The 14,087-nt window shown below is 40.6% G+C and overlaps 1 protein-coding gene across 1 annotated transcript in view; it reads left to right on the forward strand.

Moving 5' to 3' along the window:
• The window catches only part of LOC126469886 (facilitated trehalose transporter Tret1-like), a 187,671-nt gene that overhangs the window by 80,098 nt on the left and 93,486 nt on the right, over positions 1-14,087 (forward strand). The window contains exon 2 of the mRNA XM_050097221.1: positions 6,278-6,428. Coding sequence (XP_049953178.1) covers positions 6,278-6,428 — 151 coding nt within the window. The remainder of the gene's footprint in view (positions 1-6,277; positions 6,429-14,087) is intronic.

Below are 14,087 nucleotides of genomic sequence, written 5' to 3' on the forward strand. Positions count from 1 at the left end.
AGCCTGGTTATAATTAAACTTTCTCTATTTAACACGTTATAACGCGGAAAATAATTACCGTACGAGTACCAAACTTGGTAGCGTTAATGACAAGGACATGTCGAAGAGAAATAATGCAGAATCAATTCAATTGAAACACTTTTAATGTGTTGCTGCGGTACACCACTCATTACATACCGGTACCATTACTGATAGGGTCTCAATATGGCGCCCATCAGTGTCCCGAAGGGTCTGTAAGCACAGGATTGCATTCTGTACAGCAGAACGAAGCATGTCCATAGGTATGCTGGTTACCTCTCTTGATATGCTGTGCTTCAGATCAGAATGTGTGAATGTTCCCCTGGTAAACTCTGTCCTTCAGGTAGCCCCTCAACCAGAAATCACAATGAGTGAGATCAGGTGGTCGTGCCGGTCAAGCAGTTGGAAACGATCGGCTGATAATTCGATCGTTACCAAATGTGTTTCGGAGAAGTAGGTGGGGCCCCATCTTGCATGAAAACTGTTGAGTTCAGTGCGTCTCTCCACAGTAGGGCGGGTATGACCTGCTGGCAAAGCATATCGCAGTAAAGCTGGCCAGTCACACTGCACGTCTTTTGTCCTTGAGTGCCTACCTGTTCCAAAAAGAATGGGCCAATGATGAACGTAGCCGTGAAGCCACACCACACATTGACACGTTCACCATACAGAGGAACTTCATGCACAGTGATTGGAGGTGAAGCTTTCCACACTCGGCAGTTCTGTGTGTTCACCTCACCCGTCAGACAAAAATGAACTTCGTCTGTCCATAGAATGGTCCAGGGCCAGCCCTCATCAACTTCAATCCTTGCGAGAAAGTGAAGAGCAAAGTCAACACGTCGTTGTGCGTCCCGTGGTGCAAGCTGCTGTACGATATGGATCTTGTACGGATACCATTTGAGAATGGTTCGAAGCATATTCAGTACAGGGGACCACTGGACTTTCAACTGTCGTGACACAGCACGCCCACTGCCTGACGATCGGGAATTGCGCGCAGCGTTGTCTGCCATAGCAACAGCTATTTCATCAACCATCTGTGGTGCAACCGGTCGTCGGCTTTTTCCCAGAGCGACGCCCAGTTCTCCAGTTGATTTGAACTTCATCATGCTCCTCACAGGAGATGGAGAAAAAGGACCCTTCTGTAATCCTTTCAGGCGGCGATATTCTCGAAGTGCAGCTGCAGCTTTACTGTTGTTTTGATAATAGAGCTTCATCAGTAGTGTCCTGCTCCTTTTGTCCAAGCTCATGTTGACGCGTCAACAAGTGCACTGTGATTGGTAAGGTGTGTGAGACTGAGTGTCACGATGACTGATCACGGCACCTGGTGCCCATAGTTGGAACTGGACGGTGGCGCTGAGACGCAAGAAATCATGCACCCCATACTCTGGAAATTAATGCTATCAAGTTTGGTACTCGTACGGTAATTAGTTTCCGTGTTATAGCGTGTTAAACAGGGAAAGTTTAATTATGACCACCCGGTATAGTCAAGGCGATGATGGTCATTGATCCCTTCAGTGCAGGTGCGTATTAAGCTCGAAATCTTACGGGAGTCGACGAGATGCCGCGAGTAATGAGGCTAATGAGCAGTGGCACTACTTCATTAGAGTGTGGTGTAAGTTGATAATTTGGGTCTAATGGGAGGCATGCTTAGTTAGTTCATCCTGTTGTAGTAACCACTGTGTCCATATGGCGTAGTGGTCAGTGCTTCTGTTTAGCAAGCAGGAGACCCGGGTTCGAATCCAGTCCGGCACAAATTTTCAACTTGCCCCATTGATATAAATCAATGTCCACTGGCAGCTAATATCGTTAATTCCCTTGTGACTTTAGTCATGACTCTTTAACGAGTGGGTCCCTTGAACCAACATACTCATAAGGTATCCCTGAACAACCTCTGGAACTCTGTCAGTTTAGTCCTGGTCACCCTGTACATAAGTGTCATTCTATACCGCAAAACAGCAAGTAGCGGCTGCATTATCCACTCGTGACTTAAGATGCGTACACACTCACAAGCTGGGCGGCTCATTAGCTGCTGTCGAGCACGTTGCTAGCAAATGTATTCGTTGCTTGCGAGGATGAAGGGGCGCTCAAACTCAATGAGGACGGCACTGTCGCGATTGTGAACAATGTGGCTTACACAGTTCCCAGGTGAGCATCTCCACATCACTTCTTCCCACAAAGACTCATGAGCTGCTCGCGAACCTGTTGCTCGCAAGTGTCTACACGCCTTTACGTTGTCTGACCTTGACACACCGACACCGATGTCGTTCGCAGGAGTTCCGTTGCCAGCAGTGGCATGTACGACTGATCAAAAAAATGTTCAAACGTGTGTGAAATCTTATGGGACTTAACTGCTAAGGTCATCATTCCCTAAGCTTACACACTACTTAACCTAAAGTATTCTAAGGACAAACACACACCCACCCACGCCCGAAGGAGGACTCGAACCTCCGCCGGGACCAGTCGCACAGTACGACTGATCACTGTGCGGATTATCTTTAGCGACGGATCAAAATTTTGCCTGTGCTTGCATATCTACTATACCCGAGGACGTAGGTGAGTGCGAAAGCTCAACCTAAGTTATTGAGCATTACACAGCCAGCACTAAACCTCTAAAGGAATGCAAAGAGATCTAGTATTTCTAGACTCCTCTTGTGGTAAGTGGAAACTTAATGAGAGAGCGACATGTTTGTAACAGTTTGGGACGACATGTGGTTCTCTTCGTGACATGGCTCAAAAAAGTAATCATTCAACAAAATAATGTCCGCGTTCATAAACAGCGCTTGTTTTCCAGAACCGTTTGCGTTATATTGAAACATTTCTTTGGTCCTGCGCGTTAGTATTCCCCGCCATAGAACCTAAAGCGCGACAATTATTGAATTATATGAAATAAAATCGTTATAACTTCTGAACGGTTTCCGAGATGACGTTCAAACTGCACAGTTGGCCGCGGATCGTGATGGGAATTAGTATGTGCACGCGCTCGCGGCTTCTTGTTGTCGGCCATTTGCACTTGAAAATGTTACGGTACCGCGTGCCTTAGCGTATAGTGCTTGTGAAGGCCTACTATGCGAGCAATAACAGCCCAACTGCGGCTCAAAGGAAATTTGCGATCGAGTTCAAACTGACGACAACAGGTCCAAGTGTGCTCACAATATAGGATTTGATTCGCAAGTTTGAGATAACGGGTAATGTTCGTGATGACAGTGTTGGTAATATCGGTCGTCCAAAAATGGTGAAAATGCCTGAGAGCATCGAGAAGACACGCGCTGTGTTTCAAACCAGCCCCAGGAAATCGACCAGATGAGCTGCACAACAGGTGGGAATCAACTGGGAGACAATGGAACAAACTGTTGTCGAATACGTTCGTCAATAAGCGAAAATGGCGCATTTGGGGGACTGAGAACCCGCATTTCGCGATCGAGAAGTCTCTTCACCCTCAACGGGTGACTGTGTGGTGTGCAATGTCCAATCACAGAATAATCGGTGAGATATTCATTGGTGGCAAAGTGACTACCGAATGAAACATGAAGGTTTTCGAACATGATTTGATCTCCATTATCCAAAGTCACCCTGATTACGACAAGATATGTGGTTCATGAAAGACGGAGCTCGATCCCATCGAAGTAGGAGAGTGTTTGATATCCTGGAGAAGCACTTTGTGGACCGCAATCGGGCTCTGGGGTACCCAGAGGTCACAGGTACGGGCCTCGATTAGCCGCCATATTCTCCGGATCTGAACACATGCGACTCATTTTTGTGGGGCTATATTAAAGACAAGGTGTACAGCAATAACCCCAAAACCACTGCTGAGCTGAAAACAGCCATTCGGGAGGTCATAGACAGCATCGTTCTTCCGACTCTTCAGCTGGTCATGCAGAATTTCGCTATTCGTCTGCACCACATCTTCACTAATGATGGCAGTGCATATTGAACACGTCATAACCTTGTGCGCACACCGTAGTTTGTAAGTAATTTACGTTTTTTTTCATATAGTTCAATAACTGTCACTCTTTGTATGGAACTAGTTGAGATGGAATTTCAGAACACTTCAGTTGCACCGCGTTTTGACCGATTATCAGCAGGACAACATGAAGGTCTCCACGGCAATCTGTTATACTACATCGCCGACGATATGATAAATCACGCAAATCTAAAGGCTTTCAGTTCAACTAAATACCTAGGAATTGCAATTACGAACAACTTAAAGTGGATCGATTACATGTATAATGTTGTGGAGAAGGCAAACCAAAGACTGCGTTTTGTTGGCAGAATACTTAGAAGATGCAACAGGTCTGCTACAGAGACTGCCCACACTAAGCTTGTCCTTCAAAAAAATGGTACAAATGCTCTGAGCACTATGGGACTTAACTTCTGAGGTCATCAGTCCCCTAGAACTTAGAACTACTTAAACCTACCTAACCTAAGGACATCAGACACATCCATGCCCGAGGCAGGATTCGAATCTTATAAGCGACTTTATCAGACTTTGTACTATAAGAGACACATTCTAAGGCTTCCTCACTATTAGTTTCGGTAAGTTTGACTCTAATTCTCCCCGAAAGCCCCAGACATAAAAATGTACTTCCCGGTATAGTTACTCTTGCGACAGTGAAACTTAAGTTTCATCTTAAGGATTCCTTCTAGAAAATCCCTTCTACAATTAGAAGAATATCATAGTTACACACAGAATAAGAAGTGTTTTGAAAAAATATCTAAATAGATGTAGATCATTTATGTGTAATCTCATAGAATGCAAATCACTGACATATTCAGAAGAACGTATTATTACGTTGTGTACCAAGAGTTATGCCCTTTTATGTTTTTGTGCATACAGAATTAATCATTTGACATTGTATAAAGTATTATTATTATTATTATTATTATTATTCAATTAGTTAAAATATTCTGTTTCTTTATTCATTTACATCTGAAGGACTAAAATTCAGAGGCAAATTACCTTTTGTTAAAACGTTTCCATCGCAATAAATGTGTGTCATAAGAATGATTTCGCGTGCTCACGCCTTAACATCTTGCAGAAAAAAATTGTACTTTAATGAAATTTTTGGCAAAGAAATCTATATTCAGTCAGTCTTAATACGCAAAACTTCGTTAGAAGTGGGATGGTGATTACAAGAAGTAGTGCATTTCCTGTCGTATGTACTGCAGCTAACCGTGAAGACATCAAGATCAGTTAAATCTATAAACCAAAACTACTGCAAGCACATAATGTGAATACACTGCCATTTTTATACCTATGGCACCCCTTTCTAGAAAAATTCTGGATAATGGTTTCAAAAGCTGAAGCTAGCTGTGAAGAGAAGAAAAGTTGAAATAAATAACAGCCGAAGAGAAAAGAGCCAGATTCGTTTAATGTCTTTTGATAAATCACAGTTTGTTGTTTCGATCTCCAGCAGGCATGCTACATACATATTTCGTTATGCCATGTGGAAATAAGCTAAATACGTTGTTTTGAATAAAAGTTACCAATTTATAACCACATAAAACAAACTGAATCTAACATGTGCACAAAAGGCCATGGGAATAGTCCTCACGATATCTTATAGTAGAATTCGTCATGGTGTGGGAATAATCCTCAGGATGTCTTATGGTACAATTCAACAAGTATTAATTCTTTGTAAACGTTAGATGGCAAGTCTTTGGATACTGTAGCCTATAATTTGGACTTTTTCTTATGTCCAGTGCATTTTACATGAAATGTGTGATGACATCATTTTATCTTCGTAATATACGTTTAACAGTTTTAGTTTAAAATTAGCAAAAATTTTTATTAAGTCAGCATCGCTAACTGTTATGTTTCGTCCAAAGGCAAAGAAAATAGTGCTATATACATTAATGCTGGCAATGATGAACATAATGTTACCAAAATGAGTACACTCCATTGCAAATTGTGATAAACTTTCTGTATTTTGTAAACTTAAAACAACAAAAATGACAAATACTGCGAGAATATAATTTGCTTAGGCCATAACTCCACTCGTGATGTGTTCCCCCTTTTTACTGAAGATAAAGGAACAGACAGAGAGAGATGAAGATCATTAGTGAACACTACTAGGTTTTGCAGCAGATAATATCGGTAATTTTGAAAAGAAATGTGAGAGGACTAATTAGACATCTATTGCTGTTCATATTTTCTATGGTAGACTTATTAGTTTCTACTTGTTTGTCTGATGTAAATTACCACTGTCTGGATTTAAAGATAATTTTTCACAAGATATGAAATCCATTTATTTCTCTTTCACAGCCTCAGTCTACATGATCCACGTCAATATGTTCCTGATTTGGTCAGGCTGGAGGATGAAACCCTTGAAAATGAACATCAAGAACTCAAAACTCTAAATAATGTTTATTCCTCGACAACAAGTGAGATAGACAAGACATCGGCAGTACCTCAGGTAATCGTTGTTTTTTTTTTAAATATTATCGAGGATGTATATTTTGTTCACTAAACCTTCTGAGAGCTGAATTACCTTGGTACATAAGTTATGTTTCAGCTATTGCAAGAATACCAGATGTCATGTTGCCCATCCTTCAAAAAACGACAGAAAAATAAGTGTATGAAACAGTTCCTAAAACATTGCCACACAGTTTCTTCAAGTTTTCTTTTCAATCATACATTGTTATTATAGCGATTCTTGAAGTTTTCCTCTCATGGTAAGTGTTCCATGAGGCTTTGGGGCTGCAGCCAGACTGCTTCGATATCTTGACAGGACATTTTGGCTGACAACCATTCAAACATCTTAACATACCCAAAGTTGGTGTAATGAAGCTGTAAGCCCAAAACCTCATGTAATAGTGAGTAGGTTATTACTGTGAGTTCTGGTACCAAAATAGCTGCCATCAGCGTCATATTTCTTGGAATAGTAATGCCTCTCCTGGTACCCATTCCCCTCGCTCCCTCCCTCCTCCCCTTTGGCCATTGGAGTTGCGTGACCTCATCATGTCACCTCCCAATCGCTGCTGGGTCATGGAGCACTGACGTTTCAGTCAATAGCTTGAAAGCTCAGTCCCCACGCCTCGAGCAATTTTAATTTTTATAATCCGACTGCTTGAGCGTCATCATTCTTCTCTGTCCTTCGTGCGTGGTCGAAGAGACGCTTCCATTGTGGCTAGGTGCTCACTAATCCTAGATCAGTGGCTATTAACTGCCCCCAACTCACACACAACATAGCCAGAAGAAGAAAAAATATTAATTGGGTATATTTTTTCCGACTACATACTCAGTACTCACATGGCGGCTGTCTTGCGTCTGTGAGTGTTAAATTTGTTTTCTGATATGTATTTTGTTGGAGCACTTTATAGTTTAGAAATCATGGAGACAGTTTAGTCAGTGACACTAAACGTGTTAAATGCAGCCATTTTGTAGAATATCCTATGACGTCGTTAATTTGCGAAATAATCCGATTCCTTCACTACAGAGTATAAATGCAAGAGCTCAAAAGAGAATGTTTGAACTTATTTATTATCTTGCCAGGCAGCTAATTATTACAGACATCTTCCATTTTTGGTCTGTTCTATGAATATCATGCCGATTTACCAATTTACAAGCAATTTTAAGTCCTGCGTTTTGACCTGTCCATTCAAAGCAACGAATTTTATGGAAGTTCCACCACACACGTTAATGGCATACTATTGTGACCAAAGAATATTGCCAATTGCAATTAATGCGCCATATATAGACAGTTGTGTATTTCAGACTACATGGTTGTTTGTTTCATATCTTAATTTCATTAACATACATAGATAGACTGCAACAACAATGACTCTGTGTGTAGTTCGTTCATTTATCTTATAAAGTTATTCTTATTATTGGGATACATTGCATCGTCACAATTCTAACCCCATGATATAAACTGATGCACTATGTGTACTTGGCTTCTAGCATTGTATAGTTCTCGTTATTATTGTTATTATAGTATTCGTATGTATGAAGGTGGACACATCCTGAATTAGTGTGATACGGCTATAAAAACTGTATTATACCACCACCGAAGGCTGACAGTTACAGATAAGCAACAAGGATAAATTGCTGCACAGTCTCCCATGTACTTAGAATTTTTGCAAGTTCAACTAGCTATTACTGTTGGCATTTTCAAGCTGCATTATAAACAGCAAGTGTGTGTGTGTGTGTGTGTGTGTGTGTGTGTGTGTGTGTGTCTTCTTGTTCTGTTGCGTTGCCATTATTTTTTGAATAGTACTTCTTTTGATTGCTGGCTAAACTCTCATAGGCTCCTCCATTATCACGGCTTCCCATTCTTGATGTAAAAAGCTGTGAATACATTTCTCTGAAGGATATTTACACCAAGTTCTTGTTAAAGTCTTCTTTCCTCAATGCAAGCATCTCTTCAGTTGAGCACGAGACCTCGACGTACATACAGACAGTGAAGAGTGATGGCTCTCACGCAATCGAAACATAAAAATTAAAATTGCTCGAGGGTTCTGGGGGCGAGGGGGGGGGGGGGGGGCTGAGCTTGCTCGCCACTGGCTGTGCTCCGGTGTCCCGCAGTAATGTATTGGCTAAGTGGGAGAGGGAAGGGCGAGGGAGGATGGAATTCCAGAAAACACATTGCAATTCCAGAAAAGCTGATGCTGACGTCAGCTATTTTTCGACCAGAACCCGCAGTCAGACCTTACTATAGTGTTCTCTTTCTTGTCATCTGTGTAACTTTCTCGGAAAACTAGATTAGTTTTTAGAAATAATTTACTACCAAAAAAACACTATGAACGGTCCCCCAGTGCAATGTTGTATATGACCTTTCAGTATTGAAGAAAAACATGTTCAACGATGCTCGTATTTATATAAAAATAATCAGATACATTAATTACGCATTTTTGAAGAGCTGGTTTCATACACTGGCACACATTTATTCTACTATAAGGAAAAACGCTTACTTTCCCTGGAATAATGATGTATATCACACAATGATATAAAATGTTGCATATCATTTATTACTATTTTCACTAATATTTTCTTGATACTATAGTTTTAGTAAGACAGCAAAGAAATATATTATGAAACATAAGTATTAGTTTATGTCAAAAATCAACACAATCAGCAGTAACAAAAGTTTTCATCACACTGTCTTTAAAATGTACTCAGTCTTAGAGACAAATTTATTAATAAAGTACGCTAAGGCAATGACCTGTAACATTCTCTATAGCATAGCTTTCAGTAATGAAACATAGAGAATAAAAAGAGAATAAATCATTTTCTAGTGAAAGCTGAATCAACACTTTGTGTCATGATGGGAACTACTGTAGTTGTACTCTTTTCTTCTTGAGAAGAGAGTAACGATGTCAACATTGTGACTTTCCCTCGCAAAAATTGCGTCTGAGTCATCAGACATAAATCTTAGTCACATGACTTTGGTAATTTTTAGTTCATAATCTCACTTGATGTCTACCTCTATCTGTAAAAAATCGGCAAAGTCTGCTTGGCTATCTCCTTGATGACAAAAAACCTTTTGTCACAAGCACCTACTGTAGCATATTTCCATTCAGATGGAATCATTACATCCATTTTCTTTCTCTTCCTGTCTATAAGAGCGAAATCTCCGTCGCAGGGCAAAAAGTGATGTCCTGAGGAAAGAAATTTTTCATCAATCTGAAAAAAATACTGTATGTACTAGGTGTGTGTACACTTATAACAATTTACAGTTATTATTTTGGCTGACACAGTTCAGAGACCAAATAACATGTCGACGTATACAGCTCTTCACAGTATTTACTAGTGTCTGCTCCAGGAAGACGAATTTGAGATTGTACTCAGGTCTGAAGACATCTTCAGATGGGTATTTACTTGCATTAACGTCCGGGTATTTTTCCTTAAACAGCATATACGTTTTATATAAGCTCAGTTCTCGCGATAGGTATTTAGAGCCTGTTTGTTCACGACTGTAATATCTGATTTGTTTCGGGAAACTCTCAAATTGTTCCTTAACTGAAGTCTTTGCGTTAACTGAGATAGCATATGGTCGTTCAATTGGCATGTTCTCCACGTAAATCGTTGGGAATCTGGGCACCAGTTTTCATTTTATTTTGTAAAACCTGCAGCTTCCGTGGTGTCACAGAGAAAGAGTCACAGAGAGTTTCCATGCACATTCATGTTTCTTCGTTGTCAAGTGTAATGAAATACCTGGAAGCGCATTTTCTTCGCGACGATGTATCTCTATTGTCGTCTCGATGTTTTGTTGGTTCGTTAACGTGTATACACTTTTAAAGTAACTGCAATTGTACATTGTAATCAAACCATGACTCATCATATAAGGTCATCTTTTGTTTAATGGTGTGTTTAGCGTAGCCTGCTTTGAAACAGCCTATAGGATTACAATCACGATACTTAAATAATAACAATCACAAATATATCGTATAATACATACTACACTGATACATACATACTTACGTATTACTTTAGGCTAATTGTTTGTCTGGTTCTAGATATACGCTGTCATGAGCTTTTTAGCACTCTGGTTGTAAATATAACCTATGACTCTTCTTGCATAACTTATATTTACCTCCATATGCATGTCAACCTCGGAAGATGTAATACGTTTACAGTAAACAATATGTGGAGGTCAAAGCATTATTTTGAACATGAAAATACTCAACACCCTGCTTTCAGTACTGATATAAACACTCACACCTATAAGTGATAAACATGTTGTTACGCTTCCCTTATCTAAAGGTGATTTCCCATATATGTTATCACTATTTTCAGTTAATTGTGGTTTTCCAGCATTCCGCAACTTCTTTCTCACATTATTTGACAATTTATCTGGCTTCATTTTTCGTTTCCTTACTTTGTTTGTTACATTCAAGGCACGAGGAGAAGTACTGATGCAACTGACGCCGACCATCTTGGTACGACTTACAACGTTGTTCCAGGGATGCGTATTTTCCAGAGTTTGTGCAGCAGCGCATAGATGTCGTAGTCACGTTATGATAGTAACAATAGATTTGATATTCCAGAAATGATGTACAACATTGTGGGTGCACTATGTGTATAGCTGAACATGGCCAAAAAGTAATATACAACGTTGTTCCGGAGAATATTCACTTGGATAGGAAAACTTCATTACTAATGTTCGTTTTAAATACTTTTTAAACAGTAAATTATGCGGTTGAATAACTTGTAAAATGTAAAAAGATGCTTTCCTACAATTTCTTTCCAACATCAAATATGAAATCACTGCAGGATATTAGTGTTGTCGCTTAGATTCCCCGTCACCCGGAAACATAAAAATGGAGCATTAACACTCTGGTGTGTATCTGTATTCCACCTTGATCTTGGTTTAATCGGTATCATTTGAGATAAATACAATATCAGAAACACTTTTCTGTTTTACCGGCCGCGGTGGTCTAGCGGTTCTAGGCGCTCAGTCCGGAACCGCGGGACAGCTACGGTCGCAGGTTCGAATCATGCCTCGGGCATGGATGTGTGTGATGTCCTTAGGTTAGTTAGGTTTCATTAGTTCTAAGTTTTAGGCGACTGATGACCTCAGAAGTTAAGTCGCATTGTGCTCAGAGCCATTTGAACCATTTGAACTTTTCTGTTTACTTCCGTACAGCTTTGTAACGTACTTGGCTCCAGAAATTAGCTGCAAAGTTGGAAGTTCACTTCAAAATTATTGCTCTTACGTTGTAATTATTCTCATTTTTACATATATTAACAACATCACATGAAACGTTATCATTTATGTTATGCATTTATGCAAATAAAACATCATTAATTGGTGTTACACGCACTGTGCTATATAAGAATGGTAGTGTGCCCATGAGATCTTTTTTATTTTTAATCGTGAACGAATTTCCAAATCCGATGTCGTGCATCATTATAATTCTGATGCCATACGTACTTACAATGACAGTAGTATTTGCTTGTAAAAGTGATTTATCAGTGAGATTTGATTTAGAAAATGGGATACACTTGTTCGTCTTTGTGTTACAAAAAGCTCTTCGAACTGAATATTGTTAGTCCTACTGCAACAAGCTCCCTTACGGTCTGTCCAAGTACAAACTCACGCTGGTTATCGAGGAAGTTAGTTACCGATACTAGCATCTGTAATTCCGACGCTCTATGCAGCGTTGCTTGATGTTCACGGACATGGGTTCAAATGGCTCTGAGCACTATGGGACTTAACATCTGAGGTCATCAGTCCCCAAGAACTTAGAACTACTTAAACCTAACTAACCTAAGGACATCACACACATCCATGCCCGAGGCAGGATTCGAACCTGCGACCGTAGCAGTCGCGCGGTTCCAGACTGTAGCGCCTAGAACCGCTCGGCCACACCGGTCGGCCCGGACATGGGTTCCTGTACTCAATTTGCTCCCCAAAACACATTACAAACTCTCGAAGTTTGTCGGTGCTGTTTTGTTACACCCTTTACCAATGGCGTGGCGGATAATTTCAGTTGCTCTATTGGGATATTCGTATATGACAGTTTTGCACTGGGAAGTAACATCGTTGGCAACTAGTTTTGAAATGCAAAGAGTCATGCAAGTGATCTGGTGCCTGGTGCGAAGATTGACAGTCGATTCTGGACATATGCTCATAAAATGTAGCGGACGTAAATATACGAAAAAAATCAGATGTAGTTTGACTGCGCTATCGGTGATCAGTTAGTCCGTGAACGAACCGACGCCTCTTCCCGACCCCTTGATCCTATTACCCAGCATCAGACATATCTTAACACACCAACCACAAAGACATCTTATAAATACCACACGAAAAGCGAAACACCGCTGTCGGTCACGAATGTACTACGTATCGGCATCTCAACAACTGCCCTCACTCCTTCCCAGAAATCCCGCCAACGTGTACAGTGCGAACCTTTACACAGGCTGCTATCCTGAGCTGTGAAAAATTTCCAATGTACTAATTTTCTTTAAACCCACTAAACACGACAGTGACACCTCCTCCTAAAGAACTATCAGTCACTCCACAGTGTTCAGCAAGTTGTTGGAATCCATTCTCTCCCAATGCATACACAAACACCTAAACCAGCATCTACCACTGCCTATCAACCAGTTTGAATTCCATTCTAACTTCTCCTCTAGGACGACTAACTCTTGTATGCAACCCATCTTTCATCCCACCAATTCAATAACAGAAAATCTGCCATCTTCCTGACCCATGTTTGGCATTCCAGTTTCCTTTTCAAACTTCTGGCATATTCACTTCCAGCAAACTATGCAAATCTTATTGTACTCTTCCTGATCACTTCCCAATCCTAAGTAACCATAAATAACACTAATTTATTAATTACATTTCTGATACGCCTAAACACCACGGTCCAGAAATCCCAACGATTCCTTCAACCAGTTTACCTCCGAACGCTCCTCGAAATCATCCCATCCAAGGCCCAAGAAATGAATATGTCTACTGTCTCCATGACTTCTACCTCACTATTTACAATTGTACTATCTAATTCACTCACACACTGAAGTACCCTTGACAAATCTCAACCGTAAACGAACATGGGTACACACCTACTAACCATCCAAGAAAAAATCCATGAATGGACTGGAACTACCGGACACCTGAGCACGTGATTACATCTTTCCGCCATACTCCGCACTTTTAACTCTTGTACCCTGCCTCACTTGTAGAACACATCCCCCGAAGTTTACACCTCCACACTCTGCATATCCTATCCCAACAAAACTTTAACCACCACACCTACCTGAGCAAGAAATCCGCCCAGAGATCCACTCCCTTTCAGTTTTCACACAACACTTCTCTCCATTTCAGTACTCTTTCTGCTCCTGACCCCTCACTTTCCTTGCTTCCTTTCCAAATGCTTCTTTTGGAGCCATCCTTCCCAACTCTTTATTCGACATCCTTCCCAAAGTACTCCTTCCCAACCCCCCACCTGCACCCCAAGAATCCTAGTCACCTACCACGCCTTCCTATAATTCGAGTAATGTGAAAAGCACCATTTTTATAGACTGTCGTCAATGGACTTTACTTTAGAGACATTTTTACTTAAAATCTTCAACGCACAACCACCCGCTTTAATAATTTTTAAAACATGTACGTGTTTTATATCTT

Source organism: Schistocerca serialis, chromosome 3 (assembly GCF_023864345.2).
Source record: "Schistocerca serialis cubense isolate TAMUIC-IGC-003099 chromosome 3, iqSchSeri2.2, whole genome shotgun sequence".
NCBI lineage: Eukaryota > Metazoa > Arthropoda > Insecta > Orthoptera > Acrididae > Schistocerca > Schistocerca serialis.